The 27,860-nt window shown below is 42.5% G+C and overlaps 1 protein-coding gene across 8 annotated transcripts in view; it reads right to left on the bottom strand.

Moving 5' to 3' along the window:
- Positions 1 to 27,860, bottom strand: part of camta1a (calmodulin binding transcription activator 1a) — a 390,768-nt gene that overhangs the window by 36,830 nt on the left and 326,078 nt on the right. For 7 of the 8 annotated variants that reach the window (XM_081609162.1, XM_008414292.3, XM_081609159.1 and 4 more), the window contains 3 exons: positions 12,689 to 12,842; positions 5,423 to 5,563; positions 14 to 2,310 (listed from right to left, as the gene is read on the bottom strand). In XM_081609162.1, coding sequence (XP_081465288.1) covers positions 14 to 2,310; positions 5,423 to 5,563; positions 12,689 to 12,842 — 2,592 coding nt within the window. The remainder of the gene's footprint in view (positions 1 to 13; positions 2,311 to 5,422; positions 5,564 to 12,688; positions 12,843 to 27,860) is intronic. The other variant, XM_008414291.3, reaches the window with a different exon arrangement.

Below are 27,860 nucleotides of genomic sequence, written 5' to 3'. Positions count from 1 at the left end.
TCGAATCACTCACCTCAGGATAGGACCACTCAGGGGAGTAGTCAGTGACCATGAAGAGGCGACCTGTGGCCTGTAACATCCCCAAAGCCCCTTGGGCAACAGCTGCAGAGACGACCTCTGCAACATTCATGTAGGACAGCGATCCAGCTTCTCCGGTGTTGCCTCCTGCTCCTGCACCTCCGCTTAGCGACTGAGGGCTGCAGCAAGGCTGAAGGCAGAGCTCTGAGGGGCTGTAGCCTGAGCCTCTGGCTCCTCCGTCCTCCTGGCCCTGCTGGGGGGGCCCGCCGGCTGGGTTCTGATTTTCAGCGTTGTGAGATGTGACTAGCTGGTGAGCATACAAGGCACCTCCAGCAGACATGGTGGTTCCACTGCCGTCCACTGAGATGAAGTCATTGATGAGGTCAGAGAACTGGTTTCCAAAGGATATGTCAAAGTGGTCCAGACTGATCTCCATGCCAGCTCCACCAGCTCCTCCGTTGCTAGCTGCTCCAGTCAGACCTTGATGGGCTCCCACTGCATTGTACAGTCCTTGCACCATACTTGTGCCTTGGAGGAGAGGCTGTAGCTGCTGGGTGCGGTTGCTACCGTCGCTGTTTCCATTATGCATTGTTACTCCTTCACCTGCAGCTCCTGCCCCTCCGTTGCTACCATCTGAAGCCTGTTGCATGTAGTGCTCTGGTCTCCCTCCCTCTCTGTTCGCTGCTCCACAGACCTGAATGTGATCCCCTGGCTTGAGGAGGTTCTCACCACCATTCTCTGTGGCTCCAGTCTGAGCTGAGTTGACATTACCTGGTTGTTCTAGACCAACAACCTCTTCATGTTCCGTTCCCAGCCCAGGAAAGGGCCCCTGGTACTGCAGCAGCTGGAGAGAAGCCGCTTGGCCGGACCCCTCTGTGGGTGAACCTCCATTACAATTGGCCCTGTGTTGCGTCTGGCTCTGGTGGTGATGATGAAGGTGGCCATTGCTGGAAGGGGAGTCAGTTTTTACCACTTGCAATCCCATATAAGCTCCAGTGTCATGGGAGTTGTGCTCCATAAGATGTGATTTCTGGCCCATGCTTGACCTGGCCTGCTGCGTCTGGCTGGTTTGAGAAGCATCCTGAAGGAAGAAACTGGGCGAGCGGTTCTGGTGTTGCATATGTGGACTAGGAATGGCCTGACCATAGCTCACTGTGGTAGCACTAGAAGTATATTCTTGCTTGGCATCAATGGCACTAAAATCCATCTGCTCCAAAGTGGTGCTGGGACTAAGCCCCCCTCCTGAAGGAAGCAGTGAGCCTGTTGGGGTCAGACTAAGACTACCCTGACCTGATCCAGCACCGGATGGCACCCCACCACCACAGTTCACAACTCCCCCGACCTGGTAACCACTTTCTTTCATCTGCTGCTCAAATGATGTGTCTTCCGTCTTGATGTTCTTTACGAGAACTGAGCTGAAGGGGTAGCTATTGTCTGACATGTTGGGAGAGCGCTGGAGACTCCCGTTGGTGCTACTGCTGCCGCTGGAGGAAGAAGATGTTGAGGAGGAGTTGCCCTCTGTCTTCATCGCGCTGCCGCCGTAGGTCTGGCCTTGTTTGGGGTTGTTCAAGAAGCAGTCAGGATCAAAGTTCATACTGGTCTCTGGAATCTTGATGGTTCCAGAATCGAGACTGCTGGTTAGCACCAGTTCTTCAGACACACTTGCCGTCGACAACATGGACAGACTGTCTCCTGCCGTGGTGGTCCCAGGTTCCCCTACTCCTCCTCCTCCAGGGAAGGCAAATTTGTGTCGATCAGCAGTCATGGACAGCACCAAGCCCTGTGAAGTGGCATCTGCACCCATCAGGTGAGCATTGGGACCCCCAGTTGGAGACATGCTATAGACAGGGTCTCCAGTGACCTCAGACATGAAGACACTCTGGGACAGGCCAGACATGACAGACGGAACATGGGTCATCCCTGTCACCACGGGGCTGTCTGCTATGTCTGGGTCACTGTTGAGGCCGCTGCTGATGGACACTGGGGAGTTCTGCGTGGTGTCAGGGACCTCCACTTGGTTGGTGGACGACACTTCTGTGCTGTTTTGGTGCAGGAGGACAGGCTTGTGGACTTTGCCGTTGCGTTTCTCCCTGGCACTGCCGCCACCTCCTCCTCCTCCCCCAGAGCTTTTTCCTCCACCATGGGCACTGTGTTCGGTTTTCCCTTCAGACACATCATTGTTCTGGACCTCAGAGTGTGCACTGCTGTATCCCCCAGAACGGGGGTCCACTTTAGGGGAGATGATACGGTGTTTGCCGCTGTTGCATTTGTGGTGTACACTGCTCCCTGCACCTGAAGGCATAAAGAATGACAACAAATATATTCTTTTAAATGTCGATTAAACAACACAATTCAATAAGACAGTCATATGAACAAAATATGGGAGTGTTTTTAGTTTTCATGAATTAGTAATTAGTGTGAACATGACACAGCTAGGTTTTTAGTAAGTATATAAGTATTGAAGCGTAGAAGAAGCCTTGCATAATCTGCCTTCTTGAAAATGCAAAAAATAACATTTAAGTCCATTTTATTTAGTCAAAGCCAGTTTATATTACAAAGTTTATAACAGAGCAAATACCTTCAGTACTTGCTCTGAAAAGTACACTCATGTGTTCTTGGTACTTAACTCTGGACTCAAGTTAAAATGAAACTTCCAAGTTTGTCTGTGTTTTGGTCCCTCACAACCACAATACATGACCAAAACAATAAAACATGTGAAAAGCAAGGGAACAGCTGTTGAGACAAGTATGTGTACGTTTTAAGGGCAGGTGCAATACTTTGCCTTTAAAAGTAACAAATACAAATAGAAAATGTTAGGCTTAATCAAAATTACATAAATAATATCGAACCGACGTGTTATGTTATATAAATGTGTTAAATTCAAAGTAATCAAAAAGTTTATTTCAACAAACCAACTAAAAAAAGTGACACTGTACATACTTTGTTGTTTTTTTATGTTAATTTTGATTATGAATTACAGCTAATGAAAAACTGGTGTACATCAACCAATAACAGTTTTCAAATGGAGAGATAGCCGCAAAAAGAAAAAGGTGCAAAGGGAACAAGGATGACAGCAGCCTTGGAGGGATTGTAAAGTAGAGAATTAAGGAGTTTGAGGGAGATTCTTAAAACGTGTTACAGCTGGAGTCAGCGTTTCCAAAAGTCACCACACGCAGATGTGGCGATGGACTGGAACTGTTCCATTACTTGTGTTAAATCAATTCTGAACCAGAGAGGGCGGAAGAATCTGTGTTGGGCTAGAGAAAAAAAATGTCTGGACATTTGCTCAGAGGTTCATAGTCATCTCTTCAGAGGAAAGCAAAGTTTGCATGTCATTTGGAAATCGGTCTGGCAAAGAGTGGAGAGGTACTGACTCCAAGTTGCTTGAGATTCAGGTCAAATGATGATGATTTGGGAGCCATGCCATCTGCTGCTGCTGGTCCACCGTGTTTTCCTGAGTCCAAGTTTAGCGCAGCCATTTTCCAATAATATTCTGAGCACTTCCTGCTTCCCTGTGCTGAAAAGCTTTGCAGAGATGCTGATTTCATTATCTGACAGGACCTGACATAATCCTGTGCTGCCAAAAGTATCAATATCTGCATTAATGATTTAATTAAACTGTTTCGCTGAAACGCTCGTGTTCATGGTAAATAGGTAAAAACAACAATGTAACTACAAGATGTGTGGTCATTAATAAAGTAATGAGTTGAATTTTTTATGTTTACAGGTATCAAAAAGCTATATATATATATATATATATATATATATATATATATATATATATATATATATATATATATATATATATATATATATATATATATATATATATCTGTTCACACATTTCAAGAATATGGCAACTTGGGGTGAAACATAAAAAATAAAATCCTTTATTGTACATGATGAATTTTTTTTTATTTTATGGAAGCAACATATAAACACAATAGACCTGTTAAAGCTAAATTAAAAAGTAAAATAGTACACCTTTTTTGTCCTCTGCTGGTAAAATAAACACGTAATTACACATGTCATTGTTTCCTTTTTCATTCTCTGTAGTCTAACTTGGCACATTATTATGAAAATGGAAGATAATCTGCAAACTTCTGGATTATTCTGTAAGTTTTTCTTTTTAAGTTTAACATTGAAGAAAAATTTTAAAGTGATTAGTCAAATCATTTTGGGTGAGGTGCTGTGCTTTCTACTTTTCTGATGGGAATTCTGGGAATTTTTTAACAACAGTTAACATAAGTTACAACAGCAGAAGCCGGAGCAGCTGTCTGAGCTTCAAAAAACACAACTGACAGCTGAAACACTGATCTGAATGCTTTGTGAATGTGGAGCAGAAACTACATGGAGGACAAGGTGAAGGAAGTTTAATCTCATAAATGTTTATTGATCTTTATGGGGAACCTGAGACTGGGAGCATATTAAATAGATAAGCTTACAGCGCTATTGAGACGACCGGAAATATGGGCAATAAAATGTTTTCCCATGGCATGACTGCAGGAGCACACACACATCCTTTATCCATGCCTGTACATACTTTTGAAAAGTTAACAATCAATTTATTTTGGCACAATGACAGATAGGGAAGACAAAATCTTTTTTTAAAGCATTTTTGTCATGTACCATGAAGTAAATGCATATGACAATATATTTGAAACCTGGAAAAGAAATGATAAAATTCAACTAATTTCACATATTTAGTTTTCAAACTTTTTAAAACAACTTTTAACTAACTGGCAAAAAAATTTATATTATTTGGACTTTTTTTTGCTCGTTAAGCGCTTTGAGAAGACTTTGGTTGTAAATTGAAGTATAAAAATAAACAGAATTAAACAAACTGAATTGTAAGGAAATGGGTCAGTATCTTTCAGACCTAGTGATGCAATAGGCTACATGACATGCCTGGTTATTTAAGCCTTTAAACACTTCAAAGAATTTGACATGTCATCTAATTCTCCTCTCTAAATGCCTTAGTACCTTAATAAATTATTCTAAAATAACACACCGACATCTTCCTGAGATATTTAACTATCATACCACCAATTTTATGATCTAATAAAAAAAAAGAGTCAGGAAAGCTCAGAGAAATTTTGTAAACTGACCTGAAATTGCCCATGAATAAATATGTTAATTTAAGTTCTCTCTTCGAGGCACAGGGAGCTTAGGGAGATAAAAGATCAAATGTCCAAATAAGTGCTGTAAAATTTAAACCAGCTGGGCTATTACGGAAATGACCTTAACATGGATAACCGCATGTAAAAATATTCAGCTGACACAACACCGAGCTGTGAAAGACTTCAGTCACTTTGTCAAATTTATCACACAAACCATTGTGTTGAGACGTTTCTGCAAGTTATTTTCTTCGTAAAAAGTTACTGCCCCACCCACTAGCCCTTACCCAGGGTACCCGTGCAGAGGCAGTTGTGAGTCCGGGGAGGTGGCTTAGTTTGGTGGCTGTCCAGAATCTGTTGCACTAGCTGCTCCACTGAGAAACCAGAGCTGCTGTTCCCATTGCTGCAAGTCCACTTGATGCCATGAACTGCCGGGAGAGAGGAGGAGACAGAGACGTCAGCCAGCCCAACAGACCACCAGCCACGCCAGCCTTCCACCCCCACCCACTGCCCCTGTCTGTCTGCCGGTAGCCCCCATCCTCCAGTGAGGACAGCACTTTAAAAGCACGCAGTTGCAATAGGAAAGCAGAAAAATTCAAACGTCTAATTTTTCACAAAGGGACAAATCCACTTATCCACGTACGATGTTCAGATTAGAGATGTCTTGCGTGTTCTTCTTTTAAAATGTTGTGATAATGTTTTGACAACTTTCCTTTATAATCACAAGACACTTCACAGATCTGGTGGGAAGTTCAAATATAGTCACAGTCACAAATGCTCCTTTGCATTTGAATGTTTTTTTTTTCATTGTTGTATGCAGTCACACAACAATTTGATTAATGAACATAAAATTTCAGAAACAAGAATTTGGTCCACAAATTAATTGGGAATTTTCTCTAATCCAAAGAGGTTCAAATATTTCCAATTAATGTACATTAGATAGTTGCACCTCAACCACATGCTTACTGTAGTTCTCAACAGGATTTTGTAATAAATAACTGGATATTTGACTCCTGTTCTTGGTGGAATACATTTAAATTAGCTGGTTTTCTAGCACGGACCTGCATGTAAACACATTATACAAATTTCAGTAGGACACAAGTTAGGATATTCTAGAAGGTTAATAACAGCCTGTGTTGTGCATTAAAAAATAAGTTTTAATAGGTAATTTGGATCTTTGTCCTACTGAAGCAGCCTGCTTTACATCTCTATGTAGTGTAAACTTTCAAATTAAGAAGTCCCTGCTAAAAACTGACAACAAACTCGACTGAATTTCAGGTTCAAAAACAGACAAGCAAGAGGTCTGAAGAAGAAAATCTTTAGTACAAAATCAGATGAAGATTGAGTGATATAGTCAAAATGATATTATTTGAGAAATCAAGGTAAAATGTTAGAAAACTTTCACAACTTTTAATAATGCTTGTGGTATCTTCATTAAGTGGGATTGTTTTGCTGCTAGAGGAATTAGTGTCAGACAATAAGAGGAATAAAAAAAGTGAAGGATTATTTCCAGCTCCTCCTACTCCACCTCAAATCAATAATAACTTGATTATTTGGCTCACATCTGTGAATTATGTATGGTGCTTTTGATACATCCCAGCTTTATAGTTAACATGTAATACCATGATTGGTTGCATTGTTGTGTTGCATCAGCATGAGGTATATTAAATGTTTAAATTTTATTTTTGTGCAATCCAAAGTGGTCAAATATAATAAATTAACCAGAAGGTACATGCTAACCATTTTATTAGATACACTTTCCTACTACTAGGTTGGATTCCCTTCTGAACTTCTTTGATTCGGCAAGGCAGAAGAAACATTTTTGAGATTTTGCTCCATGATGATATGATGGCATCATACTTTTGATGCAGCGGCGTTGGCTGCACAGCTACGCTGAGAATCTCCCATTTCACCACATCCTAGAGGATGGAGATCTGGTTACTGTGGAGGTCACCGGAGTCCAGTCAATTATCATTATCATTTTCAAGAAACCACTTTGAGATGATGTGTGACACGATACATTATCCTGCTGGAAGCAGTCATCAGAAGATGGGCACACTGTGCTCGTAAAAAGTGGATACAGTCAGCAATAGTAATGTAGTAGGATGTGGCATTTAAATAATGCTTCATTAGTATTAATGGGCCACAGTAAAAATATCCCCCACACCATTATCTGTTATTATGAAACATTGGTGAGCCTGGGCAGCGTTTCCTGAGCTTAGAGCCACATGGGACTGGTGCGGTCCTCTGCTGCTGCTGCCCATCTGCTGCTATGTCCTGTGGAGTTCAGAGATGGGATGGCATAGACTGATCACAGGAGATTATCCAAATCAGGAGAGGAAAACTACATTCAAATTTGTCTATATGACGTCAAATCAAATGTTAGATAATTGACACATGGACATAGCTGGGTGTTTCATTGGGAAAAAGACCAGAAACTTGTCTCAAAATGGACACAGAAGGCTGCCATTCAGCAGTCTGTACCTCCTTCACAAGGTGTTGGCCTCAACCATGCACCAGAAATGTATGGACTTTGCTTAAACACTGAACTGAACTCTTATAATTATGCAAATAAAGGTTGCTGATGGTTACAAGACATGAACATTGTGAGTGTAACATTCTAAGGGAGATTTAAAAATTGTCTTTCCTTGAACAGGTTCGGATAGGTCTATAGGCAATATAAAACATGTTCATCATAGTTTTTGCACAAAAAGACTCTTAGATAATTAGATTTTAGTCTGCTCAGTTCTGCCTATTTTGAACTCCTTTCAGAATGAGCCTTTTTAGAGTCTCTTGTCACTTTATTTAAAAAATAAACTGCTGCTGGCTACGTCCCCTAACTCAACGTTTACACTGGCATGTGAATATGGTAGGAAACAGATGTGTAATTATACAACTGTATATCTTAGAAAAGCATTAGAAAAGCCTCGTGCACAAGCAAGAATGCAGTAAATAGTTTCTGGATGGTAAGTTAACACACTGTCTGTTGATTGTGACGTAACAATGAGGGGGTTTTTGAAAGGGCTCATTTTCCAGACACCAAAAAACATCAACTGATTGCCAAAACAACATCTGGGTGGATTTTTAAGAGCTTGGGCTGTTTCTAGAAGCAGCTGAGACACAAATGGAAGTATACAATGTAGTAGGTCCCATTTAAGCAAATTCTAGTTGGAGTGAATGTATATATTCATGATTCTACAAATAATTTTGTCTGTGTTTGGATTAAACTTAAATAATAAACTGTATGCAGTACAATAAATGCACAATAAACTGGTTATGAAGCCAAATTCTCATATTTAATATTATCATTTCAATTTGAGAACCCCCCCCCCCGCCACCACCCCCTCCCAAAAAAAAAAAAAAAAAAACCTGTTCATCCAAATCACATAAAGGCAAACCTTTTTGTGGCATCCATGGCCATTATGAGGATGAGAATGTATAAATGTCACATTGCTTAACTGAAATTCAGCTCTTTACTTTCCCTTGTCTCTGTGTTGGACTTTTTCTACTACAGGATCCTGCATGTCAGTGCTGACGAAGCTGACAAAGAAACTTGACCTAAACTCAAACTCCACCACGATCTGTGACTTTTTTCTCAAAACCCGTGAAGAGGAAAATCACCAAGCAGCAGCCGCTTGCACCGAAGGAGAAAGGTAGCCTTTCTCCAGAAAAGTTCCCCTCCCTGCCTCAGTCACACCTCAGTGGTACCTGCTAATACTTTCTATTGCTCCACTTGTCAAGCAGACATGATTTCTGATGGGACAGATAGTGCTTTTTAGTGGTCATAAAAGCCTGGCAGGAGAAACCACTGAGTGCTACAGTGCTCAGGCTCTCAACCGGAGAAAAAGGTAATATTTCAGAGCAGAAGCATATTTAGCCTATCAGACAAAATCAAGCCGGCTTTAATTTAAGTCTTCTACACTTCAGCAGCTCTCAAATAAATATGAAAGAGAAAAATATATAAGGAAAGAAAAACGCAGAGAATTTGCTGTTTGCATTTGAGATAAAAAGGACAAGAGAACCTGGTAAGACGATGGGGGTACTGTGGATTAAAGATAAAAATTGTTAAATTAAAATGGAAAAACGTTGGGGAAAAACATGACTGAAGACTGAGCCGGGGATCGAACTTGAAAGCTTTTAGATCTTCTGCTAGATTATAAACTGTCACCAGCAGATGTCCGTAGAGCCGCTGTGATCAAGCAAATGTTACGTAATCCCCTGACAACTCATAGTTGCGTGTTATAAAAACATTATGAAATGAAATTCATTTATACTTTATTCCAGAGAGACTGATGTGAAGAAAGGATACAGAGTGAACATAAAAGAAAAGATCCATCTAATATCAATTTAATTGCTGCACAAATAATTGTTTGTGTCTGGAGATTTGACTAAACGACGAGGCTTCACTCGCCATTAACCTTCTGACAGACGCAATGCAAATTGTACAAATGAGTTGATGCTAAAATCTCTAATAAAGACATAATGAGGAGAGCAGCACAACCGGAATGCTTCTGCACGTTCACTGGGAAGCTAGTGAGACCGCTGCAGGACAGAAGAGCGTCCTTTCTGCTAATCTGACTCTGACAGTGTGACAGCAAGAGCGAGAGCACAACACAACAAAACTCCATCCACCAAGCGGGGCCATGCCTTTGTCTTAACAATCTCGTCTCCTCTCCTTCCTAATCGCTCATGCCAGATTGCCACAGTCCTCCTCATCTAGACGAGTGTCACCCCTGAAGGCTCTGGGTGGCTGATGTACAGTTACCCCGGTGTCTGCCTGTCTGCTCTTCTCACTGACTGTTTAATTCTAAAGCGGACATGACAGGAGCAGCGGCACTAGGTTTAATCCTGGGCAGATCCGGCGGAGAAACAAAGCAACAACCGAGTCAGATGATCACTCTGACGACTGCATGCCGTCATAAAAACAGCAGCACCTCATCGTGAGGAACTTTGGGAGCAACGTAGAAGAGTTCCCCACTGGGAGGCGTATTTGTCCATTTTGCCTCTTTGGTCAAATCGTCTACCCTGAGGATCAGCCCTCTGCCTGTCAGAGTTTGTTAGAGCTGCTGTCAGTGAGGCCGGGGGACGTGGATGTGCAGTGTACGGTGTTTGTTTCATTAGAGGCAAAAAGTAAATCCAGCTGGCTGTGTTGGAACTGTGGCCCGATTGAGTAGCAACGTCATGCACTCCGCCCAGTTTCTCTCTCCGTACTTCTTACTAAACACCTACAGCATGTTATGGATGATGATGCCTGTTTTTAACAGAGCTTGAGCATTTTTTAAAACTATCCAATGTTTTTCATTTAGGTCACAAATCAACTGGTTTTCATCTTTTCTGTCAATTATTTTGTGGAGAAATCATTCATGCCTGAAATAAGACAAGAACAAGTGCCACAACTGCAACACTGTGCTCACAAAAACATTAAAACAAGTAAATCTATCAATACTTCCTAAACATTTTCTATATTTTGTGACATTAAAACATCACATCCAAAACCATCAATCAATGCATTCCATAAACCAACACAAAGTAGGCTAGAAGAGTTAAATGGAAAAAAGGATGATACGTGTCTTTCAAAATGTCAACGCTTTTTGCAATTACAGCTGTAAATATCTTGGGGTCTGTCGCTACCAGCTTAGTGCATTTAGAAATTGAAATATTTGGTTATTTGTTTTTGCAAAAAAGCTCAAGCTTAGTCACATTAGGAGGGGAGCATTTATGAGAATCAGTTTTTAAGTCCTGAAATAGATTCTCAGATTTATAGCTGGACTTTGACTGGGCTATTCAAATAAATAAATAAATAAATAAATAAATAAATAAATAAATAAATAAATAAATAAATAAATAAATAATCTGCCAGTGGAACTAGTACTTTTTTTCAAATCAATATTTTACTTGGGGGGCTTGACTAAAGGGGGAGGAAGGATTGTATAAATTCACAGCACTAATTTTTAAGGTTTCAATTTGAAAAGCAGAATCTATGTGATTTTCCTTTCACTTCACATTTAAGAAGTTCTTCTGCAGTAAAATATGAATCAGTAAAATAAAAACGAGGTTATAACTACTGGAAGTTTCATGAAGAATATAGCCTTTTGTGTTGCAGAAAACTATTCCAAATCTAAATAATTCAAGACAAAACTTGAAGTCTAGACAACTAATGGTCACTCTGGTAAAAGGTACTTTGAGGTAAAGTTAGAGCTAAGCTTCAATTCGAGACAATGTAACGCATGGTTTATTCACAGTATCCTTATTCAAACTTTATCCTCGTTTGGGGGTGAGGGTTGCTACCTCGCATGACCACTAGATGGCAATGTTTCTCCGTGAATGAGGTCGTGTCGGCGCGCTCTGTGCTTCAGGAGGAAGGAGGAAAAGAGAGTAGAAGAAGAAAGACAGGCAGCAAAAACAGAAAGAAAGCAGGAGAGGAATTCTTGCTCTTTATGTTGCCCCCCTTGTGTTGCCTGGCAGCTAGAAGGCATCTCACTCTCAGACACTTTGTCCCAACAACTGCTAAAGTTAATGACTTCACGCATTATTGCAAATGGAGCTTGATTTGTACATTAAGCCACAGATGTAATGAATATAGTGGATCTTTGTTGCTCTGACGCTGTCCTGAGGTAAGACTTTATGTTGAAACGTCTTAAAACTAATGCAGTGTTGAGGGGGACAATATAGCCCAGATCTGGCTGATGATGGCTGGGACTGCCTACTCAGTATGCAGCCGGCATGTGAGTGCGCTTATAAAGCTGCTGACACCTTCCTCTTCACCTGGCCACATCACCAATAATTGGCCATCGGAATATCAGTCACAGCTCCGCTGGCCCCTGACAGACACCCTGGAATCACAGTCTGGTTGTTAAAAGGTATCTTACGGGAACTCGGAAAGTTTTTTACTGCCTTCACAAATTCCCCTTTTGGATATTACCATCATCAGACAAAACTTGTGCTTTTTCCAAAACATTACCTCAGTCTGTGCCCTGATGTATGGTCGTAAAACACACATTGCAACTTCCTGATCTTTGGTACGGTTAATAACAAAAGGAAACAATCCATTCAGGAAGGAAGGAGACAGAAAGAGGCTGGGAAGGGGTGGCAGGGGATTTCTGGTGAGTCTAATATTCTTGCTCACATGCACTAACATGAATCAATAACCAGCTTGTTGCCCCTACTCTGCCTTGACTGCCTCTATGGTCCAGACAGAGGGGAGCTGCTGTCTCAGCCTGGCCAGACGCTTGCCAGAGGTCAAGGGAAAAAGCTGAACTCTGACCCAGAAGCAGCAGACAGCTCCGGGAAGCGGATACTGTATTATAGCAGTCTAGGAATACTGGCAAAAGATGATTGCTAGAGTTAGGTGCTAAGGAAACGTACTGTAAAGTTCAAATTATGAGCTCCTCAAAAAAAAAAGAAAAAAAAAAAAGAGAGACTGTAAAGCTGAACAACATGCATCAATGAAGGCTGTTATAGTCTATTTTACTAAAGTTTAATAGTTGAAGTTGAAAGTTAAAATGAGAAAAAGGAAAAAGAAAAGTTTTCAATGCAATTTTTCAAATACTAACACATGGGCTTTAGCTGTCCAATCAGCTCCTCTTTGGTCCATTTGGCCCATTCCTTCTTGTCTGTATTGATGGAGCACAGGATTGGTCCGCATGGTTTCCCACAATCCTCAATAGCTGGAACATTCAAATAGTGGACAAGCACAATGTCTGGGTTCTGCAGGGAAAACACAAAAAAGCAGAGAGCAAGTTAGACAGTGTGACTAAACCGGCAGTCTGTGGTATTGTTTCTTAACAAATTAAAGATTAAAGACAGTGTAGAACTCCCCCATGCAAGGGGTTAAGGGTAACCCTAACCCTGTAGTAGTAGTAATGCATAGTTAATTCAGTACAGATGTGAGTGCCTTTATGTGGGAAAAGCAAACTGGGTTATGTGAGGTAAATGTGGCTGAGCTTAAAACACTTCTGCGGTAAACCTCACACTGACAACAGTGTGAGAGAACAAGAGGAGGAAATGCTCAACCCCTAAAGCCAAGCGGCAGAACAAATCAGGGATCAGAAATCGACTGTAATCTCACTCGTTATGTGTCTGCCTGTATTCCTGCGTCTCAAAACACAACTGTGCATACCAGCGGGTGAGCTAATGCGGGTGTGTACACACATTTGCATGTGTGTTAATTACAATGTGTGTCAGCGTAACACACTTATGGCATTTTGACAAATCCTCCCACATAGTGTGATGATGCCCTCAATTAACTCTGCCGGTATTTACCAAGTCAAAACTCAACAATTTACTGCATGCAAACGATCACTGGGTTACGTCGGCAAATTTTTCTAAATTGACAGCATATGAATAATAGCATAATGTTATGCTGGTATAAATACCATGAAATTCCCTTTGATTGCCCAACACTTACACAATGTCCCTCTTTCGATTTTTCAAGTTTGACTCCCACTGAAGCATCTAATTCAAGACATATTAACCACAACACACACACTGCCTTGAAAAAATATTCCTGTTTTTAAACTTTTTTATATTTTGTGATCTTGTCTGGATATTTTTGAGGATTTCATGTTATAAACTATGCATTACTGGGACGTGAGAGGAAGATAATGGATGTTGTCATTACGAAAAACAAAAATCTGAAAACTGCGAGATGCATTTGCATTCATCCCCTCGAAGTCTTGAATTATGTACACCTAAAGCACTTGTGTCAAACTCAAGGCTTGGGGTTCACATCCGGCCAGTCCTAAGTTTTACAGGGCCCTCTGGATTCTAGGGACACAAAAGTAGAACCTTTAAAATAAAAAATTTGTGCACTTAAATTTTATTTTACAAATAAAATCAAAGCAATCAGTGTACAGCCTAATTACATCAATGTGAAAAGTGTTAGTTTTTGGCCACATAAAGCATTCTGCTTACAAACCAAAAACATTTTATTAGTGCCTTCTCCCACATATTTGCTTTGTACCTTATTACTCTGTTTTGTCAGCAGATTTTTCTATAGGATATTAGGATCCTTGCAGTCCTGTTAGAGTTACAATGGACCTTGTTGCTGGTTCTTCGATTAATGGCGTCCTTGGCTGTCATATCTTGGCAGGTTTGCTGTTGTGTCATACTTTTCAGTTATCAGATGATGGATTGAACTGAGCTTAATGAGATTTACAAAGCTTGAAATATTATCTTTTAACCTAACGTTGCTTTAAGCCTAACCTTTACTGCAGGAATATTCTGCGGTGTTCATTATATCCGGTCGTGTTATCAGTTGAAAAAGAAAAATGCTTCTCCTTTTTTCTTGTACTCCTCTATTACAAATTATGTTGTTTTGGTCAGTAATTTTTAAAAGATATTGTAAACACATGGTTGATATTATTTTGTGGGGAACAAACTAACGCAGATTCTCCTGTTTACGCAAGTCAGCAAAAAGAGAGAAAAGAAACTCTCAACGTGTGCACACACTTAGATCTAAACAAGATGCAGGAATAGATGAACCAACTCAGACTTTGATCGAGAAAAATGCTGTGACAATGTGTGTGTGTGTGCGTTTAGGTGCCTGTGTGTGTGTGTGTGAGTGCAGTTTGAAGCTTCATCAGTACTAAGTGGCAAATAAATCACAGTGTTGCTACTGTAGGGCTGTGCTCCCTCTCTGTGTGAACCATTAATCTGAGAAACAACCCCCACCTCCCGCTTCTCTGTTATATCAGACAGGGGTGTGGCTGTGACGCGTAGAAATACTTCAATAAAAACATCTTAAAAAACACAAAACAGCTCCCGCCTCTCTGTGATGTGTCTGGGCTTCTGTAGCTCAGTGGCTTGGAAAGCAGGCTGAGGTAGACAGATGACCTTTCCCACAATTTCCCACCACGAGCCGGAGCCGGGCATATCAATGTTTTATTTCCCTGCTTTCCGTGTCCCCTGTCATCAGTTCGGACACTAGGTGATGACTGATGGCCTGATTGGCTGGTGATATCACAGACAGTGTGCGGTGTCCCCAGATGGCAGCGCCAGCTGTGTCAATAGCCAAAAGATGCCCTCAATCTTTACTTGGACTGAGAATGTAGACAGCTATGTTTAATTATGAGCGGTCGTGAAACGAGTAGATGCAGGTGGGGGTTAGGATGCACGCACGGCTCATGTTTCAGCATGTGTAAAAAAGAAGCGGGAAAGCACAGAAACAGACGGAAAAGGATAAAACTCATTAGCATAGCGTAGAAGAGACACTTACAGGACACACACACACATGCACACATGCACATACACACACAGGCTAGTTGGAAACAATCATTCACACGGTTACACACAATTTCCTCCATTCAACAGCCACTCTCCCAACTGTGTCTACCTTTTCACCAGGAACAACACAGGTATGCATCCACACTTGCAGAACTCGACACAAAGAAACATTCCCATTTTGCATTTCTGTGTTTTACTCTTAAGAGTCTTCTCTTGTTTGGAAGCCAATGAGGGAGCAAGAGGTGCATGACGTCTGCAACTTTTCACTCTCTCTCACAGTTACTTCTCTCTCTCCACTTACTTTACAGCATATTTAACAGTTCTTTCCCAACTCAGGTGCACTTCCACGCGGAGACGAAAACAACACAATGAAAATGTAAAGCACCACATAAATCTATCAGGATGGTAATTTAATTTAATTTCCTGCTGGCTGCTTTCTTTTTCCACAGTGTAATACCAGGAGTTGGTTCTCCAAGAGCAGAGGGAAAAGGCTGAGGGGGAACTTTTTGCCTGGATAGTCTTTTTTCAGAGAAAATGAGATCTCATTAACTTATTGATTAATTGTGTAATGTAGTCTTTTGGTTGTTTTTTTCCCTCTCATTTCCCATGTGGATTTCAGGGCAGCTTTCCAGCCTTGGTTCTGCGTTGCTGTGGAGAAGCAGGCAACAGTTGCAGGAATTTGCAATGTGCAAAGATTATAAGAACATTTTTCAGCATCTGTTTATGCACCTAAAACCTTTTGATTCTCAACTAACATGCGGCAATTAGAGACAATAGTTCACTCACTGCCAATGACCTTAAAGGCAAAATGTCCTCCCATTCTAGAGCGAGAAGATATAAAAATTAACACATAAATTAGCCCTTTTAGCCATATCTCGCTGAAATGATAATGAAAATGTTTTATGCCACAGCAATGTCAGACAGAGAGGAACCCAATCTATTTGAAGTTAAGTTTTGGCAGATTTGCTTATTCATCGATTATTTTTTGTGGAACCTAACTCTAAATTTCATCCACCATCATCTGTTTATCCAGGGTCGTGTCCTGGGGGCAGCAGTCTAGGCAGAAGGCCCAGACCTCCCTCTTCCCACCTGGACCTGCTCCTCTGGGGGAAACCCAAGGTGTTTCCAGGTCAGTTGGGGAACTTTGTCCCTCCAGAGTGTCCTGGGTCCTTCTGAGTCTCCTCTCGCTGTCTGGAACACCTCACTAGGGAGGCGTTCATTTGCAAAGCAGTCAATCAAGAAGTACCATTCATTTTCCTTGATGTTGATTGGTTGAGCCACCAAGAGTGGAGAAAAGGAAAAGTGTGGATGTTAGCTTCTATGGTAGCGCCACGCCGGTTTCCACTGTGCGCACTAATGCATATTACAGTGCATTATATCTGGTTTTTGAACAATTAAAATAGGCAATTATATGCATTTTATAGAGAGTTTCAAAGATTTACAAATTTCCACAGTTCATATTGTCTCTATTAGAGTTGATAGCCAGAGCCTCAATGCACCAATTGGTGTTATTTGTGAGCATGAAGTTTTCAGTGTAACAAAATGTGCTGCTTTATATTATAAACCCAGAGAATGCTTAATGTATTCTCTTGATCTGTAAATGTATATATATATATATATATATATATATATATATATATATATATATATATATAAAAAATTCCCTTCTCACCCTCCTCGGGTGGTCTGTTTCATCCTCTGAGCTCGGGTCCTCTACCAGAGGCCTGGGAGCTTGAGGGTTCTGCGCAGTATCTTGGCTGTGCCTAGAACTGCACATTTCTGGACTGAGATGTCTGATGTTGTTCCTGGGATCTGTTGTAGCCACTGCTCCAGTTTGGGGGTGACTGCCCCGAGGGCCCCGATGACCACAGGCACCACTGTGGTCTTCACCTTCCAGGTCTTTTCCAGTTCCTCCCTGAGGCCCTGGTACTTCTCCAATTTCTCATGCTCCTTTTTCCTGATGTTGTAATCACTTGGTATTGCTACATCCACCACAACGGCTTTCCTCTGTTCTTTATCCACCACCACAATGTCCGGTTGGTTCGCCATTACCATCTTGTCTGTCTGGATCTGGAAGTCCCACAGGATCTTAGCTCGGTCATTCTCCACCACTTTTGGGGGTGTTCCCCACTTTGATCTCGGGGCTTCCAGTCCATATTCTGCACAGATGTTCCTGTACACTATGCCTGCCACTTGGTTATGTCGTTCCATGTACGATTTCCCTGCCAGCATCTTGCACCCTGCTATTATGTGCTGGACTGTCTCAGGGGCCTCCTTGCACAACCTACACCTTGGGTCTTCTCTGGTGTGGTAGATCTGAGCCTCTATTGCTCTGGTGTTTAGGGCCTGTTCCTGGGCGGCCAGGATGAGAGCCTCTGTGCTGTCCTTGAGTCCAGCTTTCTCCAGCCATTGGTAGGTTTTCCTGACATCAGCCACTTCAGTTATTTGTCGGTGGTACATCCCATGTAGGGGCTTGTCCTCCCATGATGGTACTTCCAGCACCTTGTCTTCTGTTCCCCATTGCCTGAGACATTCGCTGAGCACATCGTCCGTTGAGGCTTTGTCCTTGATGTATTTATGGATCTTGGATGTTTCATCCTGGACAGTGGCTCTCACACTCACTAGTCCTCTGCCTCCTTCCTTACGGCTCGTGTACAGTCTCAGGGTGCTGGATTTGGGGTGGAATCCTCCATGCATGGTTAGTAGCTTCCTAGTCTTAACATCCGTGGCCTTCATCTCTTCCATTGGCCAGCTAATTATTCCGGCAGGGTATCTGATTACTGGTAAGGCATAGCTGTTTATTGCACGGATCTTGTTCTTGCCATTGAGCTGGCTTCTCAGGACTTGCCTTATTCGTTGGAGGTATTTGGCTGTGGCTCCTTTCCTTGTGACCTCATTGAGGTTGCCATTTGCTTGTGGTATTCCCAGGTACTTGTAGCTGTGCTCTATGTCTGCTATTGTTCCTTCTGGGAGTGAGACCCCTTCTGTGTGGGCGACCTTCCCTCTCTTTGTAACCATCCGACCACACTTCTCTAGTCCGAATGACATCCCAATGTCAGTGCTGTAGATCCTGGTGGTGTGGATCAGTGAGTCGATGTCTCGCTCGCTCTTGGCGTACAGCTTGATGTCATCCATGTAGAGGAGGTGACTGATCGTGGCCCCATTCTTGAGTCGGTATCCGTAGCCAGTCTTGTTGATGATTTGGCTGAGAGGGTTCAGGCCTATGCAGAACAGCAGTGGGGACAGAACATCTCCTTGGTATATGCCACATTTGATGGACACTTGTGCAAGTGGTTTGCAGTTGGCTTCAAGGGTGGTTTTCCACAGCCCCATCGAGTTTGCAATGAAGGCTCTTAGAGTCCTATTGATGTTGTACATCTCTAAGCATTCAATGATCCAAGTGTGTGGCATTGAGTCATAGGCTTTCTTGTAATCAATCCAAGCGGTACACAGGTTGGTGTGTCGGGTTTTGCAGTCTCGGGCGACTGTGTGGTCTACAAGGAGTTGGTGTTTGGCTCCTCTGCTATTTATGCCTATGCCCTTCTGTGCCTTGCTCATGTATTTATCCATGTGCCCGCTTATCTTAGCCGCTATGATGCCTGACATGAGCTTCCATGTTGTAGAGAGACAGGTTATTGGCCGATAGTTGGATGGGACTGAACCCTTCGAGGGATCCTTCTGTATCAGGATTGTGCGCCCTTCAGTTAACCATTCAGGGTGAGTCCCATTTTGTAGCAGCTGGTTCAGTTGAGCTGCCAGTCGCTCATGGAGGGCAGTGAGTTTCTTAAGCCAGTAGGCATGGATCATGTCAGGTCCTGGTGCTGTCCAGTTTTTCATACCCGAGACTCTGTCTTGGACATCTGCCACAGTGATGGTTACCGGGGCTTGTTCCGGGAGGTTGCTGTGGTCCTCTCGTAGAGAGGTTAGCCACTGTGCATTGCTGTTGTGGGACGCCTCCCTTTCCCATATGCCTTTCCAGTATTGTTCAGTCTCCAGCCTGGGTGGGTCTGCTCTGTTGTTATTACCCTGCCATTGAGAGTACACTTTGGCTGGTTGGGTGGCGAAGAGCCGGTTAATCCTCCTGGCTTCATTCTCTCTCGTGTATCTCTTTAGGCGGCTGGCCAAGGCTTGGAGCCTTTGTTTGGCAGTTTCGAGTGCTTCAGGTATGGGCATCTGGCTGTACTTCTTGGGTACTGATCTTTTCATTGCACCCCTTTGGAGCTCTGACAGTTGACTCACTTCCCTCCTTGTGATCTTGATCTTAGCCTCTAACCGTCTTTTCCATGGTGGGTATTGGGTGTCATGGTTGCTCTTATAACCAAGCATCTCAAGGATCACTGATGCTGAGTTGTATATCAGCTCATTGGTTTCTGTTATGGTGTTGGTAGGGATCGTTCTCAATGCTGCATTCACATCTTCAATGAGACTTTCTGATGGTACTTCACTCAGCCGTTGTAATTGGCGTCGGGGTCGTCTGGTGTTCATTCGGGCCATGATTCTCTCTCTCAGGTCAGTTGCTGCCTCGTTCAGCTCAGATGGTTCGTTCATTACTGGGGCTACATACCCAGTCTCTGGGTGGGGAGTTGTAGTTGACTCCCTTCTGACCTGGCATCCTGGCTCCTTCCCGTAGCACTTGTGTCGTACCTCGTCAATCTCAAGTTGTGACAGCAGTTGCCGTTTGCGGATGTTGGAACACTGAGCTACTAGTTGTTTGGCAGTTAGTGTTGACTGGGGATGTCGAGCTAACCATTCCTCCCACAGTCTTTGCATGTAGCCCCTCTGACTAGGATTACTTGAGTAGTAGCATTCCAACAGATCCATTTTTTCACCTCTATATATATATATATATATATATATATATATATATATATATATATATATATATATATATATATATCTATCATGTTATTAACCCTTTCATGCATAGTGGGCACTACAGTGGACAGCTATCTAAAAGCCATTTTCTTGTGCTTCTTGTGGATTTGTATGTTATAAATGCACACAGACCACTGAAGTGGACACTAATGCATCATAAAATTCAAGAAATTATTTTTGTTAAATCCAATATGGCCAACAGACCAAAAGCATGCCAACCGACCCGGGCCCTCCTTCTACTGTAGACAACTCTAGCAGGTGAAAAAAAAATATTGTGACATCAGATAACCCGTATGTCTCTAAGCTGCTGTGTCTCAGACTTTTCTCCTATTATATGGCAATTTATCCTCACTAGATAAATTGCCATATAAATCATGAAATGAACTCCCATTCAAGCTAGAGACTGGGTAACGCATTGATGTCTGAGTTTAGTGTAACGACATCACTCTTTTGCAACTGAAAAGCAAAATAAATAAGAAAAATGATGTATTTGCCTTTAAACTTATGACAACCATGTTCCAGAATGGGCATATAAATTTACAAGATCATACCTAGCTGCACAGAGCAGCATTTTGCCTAAATATCAACATGAACAAATTTGGTTGAAAATTATTCATTCATGTCAGGATGGAAATTTTTACACTCACACACTTGCTTTAAAGGATCCCAGTATTTCCTCAAAGCAATTAGCATTACACGGCACGATAACTTACTCGCCAACCATTCATACAAATTAAAGCCTGAATATATCATGTATGCTTGTGCGTGGCCAAAATTTCAATGTGGCTTGTGTTGTTTTTCTGTTTACTGCACCTCCCTCGAACAGATGGAAAGATGTTGAGCTAATTACTAGCAGAGTCTTGGGGAGTCAGCCACGGGGGCGGAAGGCCTGCTGAGTGGGTGGTGGTATGCCTTCTTGCCCCTCCTTTTCAACAAATCTTCCTCACAAACACCAGCAAACAAAGACAAGGACGCACATTTAAGAAAACCCACATTCTGAGTATGCTGAGATTTTTTGGAGTCAAAGACAAAATGCACCATACACATATGAAAAAAAAAGAAAAAAGGTTGACGTGTCAACACTTGAACACACATTCAAAAACACACGCATGCATGAAGATATGCAAGACATCGCCATCGCAACCGAAGGATAAAGGTGCTGTTGTAGCCTGGCAACAGGTTTCTCTGGCACCCACGCACTTAAAGGCAGCCAGAGCTCCAATGATCTCTCAGTGACTGCCTACCTCGTCCTGGAGTCAAACACCCTGTTCCACTCCCCAAAACCGCAAAGTGAGAAGAGGAACATAACCATTAATGGAGCAAAAGACAAGGACAGGTTCGATGTCAATGTTGACATATACTGTGACCTTCTCCTTTATGTGCTCTGTGTCATAAGGCTGACGGAAAATGTACCAAGCTAAGAACTGTTTAAAGTGCTGTACATATATTGGTAGAAATGGCAACAAGTGGTCAAGTCTTGTCTCCACTGCCTCATTAAGACTCTGTGACCCTGCCACTCTCTTAAAACTACTCCATGTAGCTGCTACCTCAAAAGCTCACAATAGCTCATTAGCAAGAAAAAAGGCAAAGAAGAAAGACAGAATTTGAGATAGAGATCTGTAGAAAGACACAGAGGCAGAGACAGAAAGAAGAATGAGGGTAACAGCTCTAATATTGTCATTCAGGCGGCTCTGCTCCATGATTGTACTCTACCGGAGAAGGCCTCGCTTTCACAACTCGTGCACAGGAGAGATAAGAACACCATTAACATGAAAGGATCTTAATTGAGAGGGGATGCTTCATGGAACGTGGATGAGCCGAGGAGTGCAGGGGGAAACCTTGTTCCACTGCGATGAAACAACCCACACCAAAGAGTGGGGGCTTCAAAAGGCCCATCAGCCTGGGTTTGGGGAAAGCCTGGATTTTTCCATCTCAATCCAGAGGAAGGGAAATCAAAAGCAAGAAAGAAAAATAAGAAACAAGAGATGGGATGACATTCATTTTAATAAAAAAAAAAACAATATCAAAGCAAGAGAAGTCTATTGTTTCATTGCAAACATTCTACAGCAACTGAAGAGGAGGAATACATCTTGGCTTGTGTGTTTATAAAGGTATATGCACTTTTGTATTTCTGCCTGCCTACGTAAAAAATATAAATAGCAGATGAATGAGTGTCAAGAGAGAGATATCTGTATGTTAGCTGGTGTAAGTTCATCAGTATACATGCAGAATGAGTGAAATGAGCTGTGAGTCTGAGGGCATCGGCTGCATATTCATGCTGTTTATGTGCGTAATGCATATTGGAATTTGTTGAGCGTATCCCCACATATGTCTGCGCGGTTTTAAGTGTGCATGAAACACCTGGGAGTCAGATCTGCGCGTTTCATTCTTGCTCTGCCGAATTCTGCAGATTCGAGATGCGATTAAATTCTTGTGCACTTTGCTGTGCGGGGGCAGTTGCCCTGGCAGTGGCACAGTGATGGATAGCGTGGTGTGCCAGTCATTAGGCTGCCTCCTGGCCTCTGGCACCGAGGTTGCACTCTTAAACACTGCCCTCCCCCACCTGTCCCCAAACACCCCCTGCTCATTTCAAGGTCAACTGCATCCGTGGTGCTGTAGGTTCACCACCACAAGTCACAAGACTTCTTCATTTTTGTAGAGAGCGTTTATTGCTCAGTGCCCAGGGGAGTGTTTTGGAGTGTGGGGGTGGCTGGCTGGTGCAGTGCCTCGTGCCAGCACACAGTAACAGAGTCATCCACATGCGGAGCATCAGCACACATGCACAGAGGCTCGCACGAGAACTGTGGTAAACAAAACTGCATGTCAAACCTTCCAAAAAAAGCAACAAACAGCCTGAAGCTCCAGTTGAGGAGGAGGGAGGCAGAGCAAACCCCTGTTTGAACCCATTTCTTTCAGGGTCGCCTGTGACAATCTCTTTGTTTAAATGTTCCCAGTTTAAAATATAGACGCCCTAATTGGAGTGTGGAGCCTATACGTTAAGGCTTATTGCAACGGTTTCCCTCTGCTCCACTCAGCTCTGCACCAACAACAACTCAGCTAAGCTACTACAATGTCTGGGGTTACGATCAGGCCAGGGGTAAGAGATTAGTCTCTGACATATTTTTAGGGTAGCCAGTTTATTAGGTATATCTTGCTAGTGCCAGGTTGGACTCGTCTTATGCCTTCAGAACTAATCTTGAACTAGGTTTTGGTAGAATATCCTCATCAATTTGTCAGAAACATTCCTCAGGTAGGCTGTCGTGTTTAAACAATTCTCAGTTTGTACTTATGGGCCAAAGATTTAACATGTTGTTGAGAAGGTACTTTGCATACCTTGGTTGTAACAAGTGGCTATTTGACTTACTGTTGCCTTTCTATCTTTTCATATATGTCCACACAGCTGCCTCTGATTGTAAATATTCTCACTTTTGGACCCGGATCTGAAAATCCAGAGACGGTTTTGACCAAAATAAAAAGTTTCTCAGACTAATCAGTCTGATGTCAGCAACCATGCCCCATTCAAAGTGATTTAAGCCTCTTTTCTTCTCCATTGTGTTACCCATTTTAAAATTGGTCTTCATAATGAGATGGCTAAGCACACCGAGTTGCTGCCATGCTATTGGGTGATTTACTTTTCTCATTTACAAGCAATTAGACAGCTGTACCTAATAAAGTGTGTGGTGAAAGCATAACAATGAAAGCATAACAATGAGTGTCTTTATATCAGTCCAGTGGTAAGTGATTGCACTTACAGAAGTTTTATAAGGTATAATACCTCAATGTCTGTGAATGATGTGGCAGGACAGGAAACAAAAGCAGAGGCTGTGATTCATAGAGTATTTATACTCCACCTCTTTTCTTTCACTACCTCGTGTAAGGGGTGGGAGACACGAAAGGCAGTGCTTGGAACTTTTGAGGAACAGGAAGAGGCCAACATGTTTGAATGTGTTTCATTGGAAGCCAGGGGCTGAGGCCTGTGATGTTTAATTCAGCAGCACATAATCACTCCGATGGAGCTGAGAGTGGGGCTTTAAATAACTCAGCTTAGAGGGGCAGAACTGTTTCACTCTGTGTGGGGTAATGCAAGGCTACGTGTGCATGTATGCGTGTGTGCGTGCGTGCAACTGCAAATGTGTAATCGTGTTTTTATGCGAGTGCCTTTTGCAATTCTTGCGTGTTAGTGAGAGGGCTGCACTATTTTTGTGCGTGGTCCTTCTTAGAGTTGAAATATGTTGTTCGGGAAACACACCACAGTAAAAGGTGTGTGTTTGTGGCTGTGCCAAGCGTCTCAGCGCATTAAAATAAAAGTGCAAAGGGCCAGCACTCGCAGACCTGAATATGAAGGAGCTTTTCGGATGCCAAACTGCCAGGCAGTAAGTCAGGCGGTAAGGTGGGCAGTGAGGCATTGGAGGCCCTTTAGCTGCCACAACTCAACTCACAGTTTACAACCTACTTATTCATCCTAAGGCCCTTACAGACCTCACTGGCTTCTCTATTAGTTGTGGTGGTCCCAAGTGAGAGGCCAGGCAGTCCAGGGGCAAACTAAGAAAGGGCCATCACAAGCCCATCCAGCTGCCATAATGGCCTTAACACAGCCCATGGCACTGATCCTAATATTCAGTGACTGAACAGGTGATACTGACTCGCGCAGGAGTGAAAGGAGGTAAAGCAAGTCACTAAATCAACTGCACAGCCTCCCGTCATATCCCCTTTGCTTTGTCTCAAAATAACCTCTCAACCTCTTTCTGTTGCTTGCCCCCTCATTTTCATCTCTTCCTCTTAGGGCAAAGTGCAATTCATTTAGTGGAGGAAACACAGCAAATGCCATCTCTCTCTCTCTCTCCCTCCCTCCATCAGCTCTCCCTCTTCTGCTCTCACTCCCTTTCATATCAGCGCTGAGTCTGATTTGTTTGTGTGCGTTGTCGGTTTCCCCTGTGCCAGTCGACAAGGCATGCTATTTATGTGCCTCTGCCCATGTCTGTGAGCGAATCAGGACTTCACAGGAACAGCCCAGGGAGTGAGATGTGCTGGTGCATTTCTAAACAGGGAGTCGCAGGGAGGACTGAAGTGTGTCCAGTTATGAGATAGGCCAACTTGGCCACTATCTGCTTCTGCATTACCTCACTGAACAATAATAGATAAGGGAGCTTGTTGGCATCAACGGCGAAGACTGAGACTGTAACTGAAAGCTCACCTGGTCACCAAGAACATAAATAGGGGAATATGCAGATATCTGTACTCACAGGAAACGCTTGAGGGAACTGGAACACAATGGTTGTGTAGCGATACAATTATGGACACATTTTCAAAGATGTGCAAAAAGGATTAGAATAAATTCATGTTGTAATGCAGCAGCATAGTTTCACAGAAAATAATACCAAGAATACAACCTTTAATTGGAGAACATCTATTTTGAGGGAAACAAATCAACATTTAGAAATAATAATTTTTAACAAAGTCACCAGCGCTGGTGCTGGTACCCCTGCTGACAACACGTTGTACATTTCCTCTGCCCGTGGGACACACTTAATCTTCTCCAATAACAATTCACACGCTTGGGGCATACAGAAAACAGGGTCTCTGCCAAATCCTCTCTGCACAATCTCTCTAGATAACCGAGACTCCTGGGTCTTTCTGTGTGATCTGATTTGTTCTCATCAGCTAAAGCTTTCTAGAACATTTGGATGGATGTGACATCTGAGGAACCAGTTCTGGGTTGATTTCGCCATATGTTTTTATTCTTGAAAGGTTCAAAGGCATCTTCAGTTTACTACTCGAGGTCACAAGACGTGTAAAACAAGATGCATTTTTAAAAAAAAAAATCTATTTTGAAACTATAAGTTAATAGTGTTCTGGAAAACTTCACATTAGAGGTTAGAGTGGTTATTGTGCATATAACAATATGTTGACTGAATTGAGTTTGCAAGACTTCTTAGTGATTTTTTCTCCCAGTTGTGGTATACGCCTATTTATCTTAACCTTCCTCCCACTTTACCAAAACAATGGGCTCAACTTACCCTATGGGTTGGGTGGTGGGTTAAAAATTAAAGAGATGAAATTAAATGAGATTAAGTCTTAACCTTGTCTGAATTAATGCCCCGGTAGACGTTAGCAAACTCTGAAACATGGTGACCCTAAGCTGCCTTTTCTAGCTGTTGTTAGCTAACAGTGTCTGGTCTTGGTCTGTGCGGCCATTGGTCTTTTTCAGACACAGTTTTAAGAAATGCTGTTTGAAATCATGCTTCTCCAATAAAATGTTAATTTTACTGATTTCACACATCTTCAACGAGGGCACCACCAAATCTGTTTGGTCAAAACTCCTCTGCTGAGGCTGTGTACGCTGTCAAATGTGTTGAAGGGCTCATTATCATTACTGGACTGAATATTGGAGCAAACCCTGAGCTCAGCTTTGGCAAGACCTCTCTGGAGACACACACACACGCGCACACACACACATGCACACCATATAAATGGGTAATCAAACGTCTGCCCTTGTGGGGGAAAAAAAAAGCTCAAATAGTTTCTAAGCAACCGATAGTGTATATTAGTTCCAGATGAAAAATGAAAAATAAAGCCTGCATGTGTGGTTGTGAGCGTGACAGAATAAAAGAATGAGGTTGAGATAAACAGTGCATATTAGAGAGAGATAGAAGCATTTATGGGATGAAGTACAGAGTGGTCGAAGATAAGAGGCTGTTTTATTTGGATATGAAAAGAGACAGAGGAAAAAAAGGCCCTGCCAATCTGATCGACAAACTGCAGCTCCCCAGCTCCTCCACAGGGGCAGTGTTGACTGCGGGTTGAGTCGAAATCCACAGATAGTTAGGGGACATGGGAACGCGTGATCAAATCACAGCTCAGACAGAGATCATCAGGGGAATAAATAAGTAGCTTACACCCTGTTGCAAATGTGTAACACTGCAGGGGGAAGAGATTATGCAAGAATAAAGGCACCGGCTGCAGGAAACAGCCTAAAACGCAATGCTGCTCATCACCACAGGTTCAAATGCAATACACCAGGGTCTGCCCTTTAACACATAGACAGGTAGAAATTGAGATTAGTAAATATGTTAAAAGAGTGGCGTGCAAAGAGGTGAAGAAGTTTTCTGAACATTTCTGTGTTCTGTAGCTAAAACAAAAACAAGCCTGCTTTAAACATGATTCAACAAACAGAAAGAGTTGCATTTTGTTTATCTGTGCGCGAGCGTGTGAAATGTGAGAAGCCAAACAGCGTGTAATAACGTCTCTGTGTGTGTGTGTGTTTCCCTGAGATACAAAATTGTGATCACATGTGTGCATGTTTTTGTACATCTGTCAAAAAAAAAAAAAAAAGTATGTTGTGTGAGAGCTAGTAAGAAGAGTGCTATCTCAAGTCAGCAGCTGCCACGGAAAGGCTTCCCAAAACAAGCACCGGGCCGTGACAGAGACAGAGCAACCGCAGCCTTCTGGTGGTGTAATAGGAAATTAATTGAGACCATCAATATGGTATTAATCATTAAAGCACAGGTGCTGAGGTGGCACTTTGCTGATTGCTCTACTGTTGGCAGCACTTATATACACAAAGAGTGAAAGTTTAACCTGCTGTTTCGCAAAGAAAATGCAGTAGGGGGCAAATTGAGAAAAGTA

The sequence above is a fragment of the Poecilia reticulata genome, chromosome 7, assembly GCF_904066995.2.
Source record: "Poecilia reticulata chromosome 7, P_reticulata-male-v2, whole genome shotgun sequence".
In the NCBI taxonomy this organism is placed as follows: domain Eukaryota; kingdom Metazoa; phylum Chordata; class Actinopteri; order Cyprinodontiformes; family Poeciliidae; genus Poecilia; species Poecilia reticulata.
This window is presented reverse-complemented; position numbering and strand designations above follow the sequence as displayed.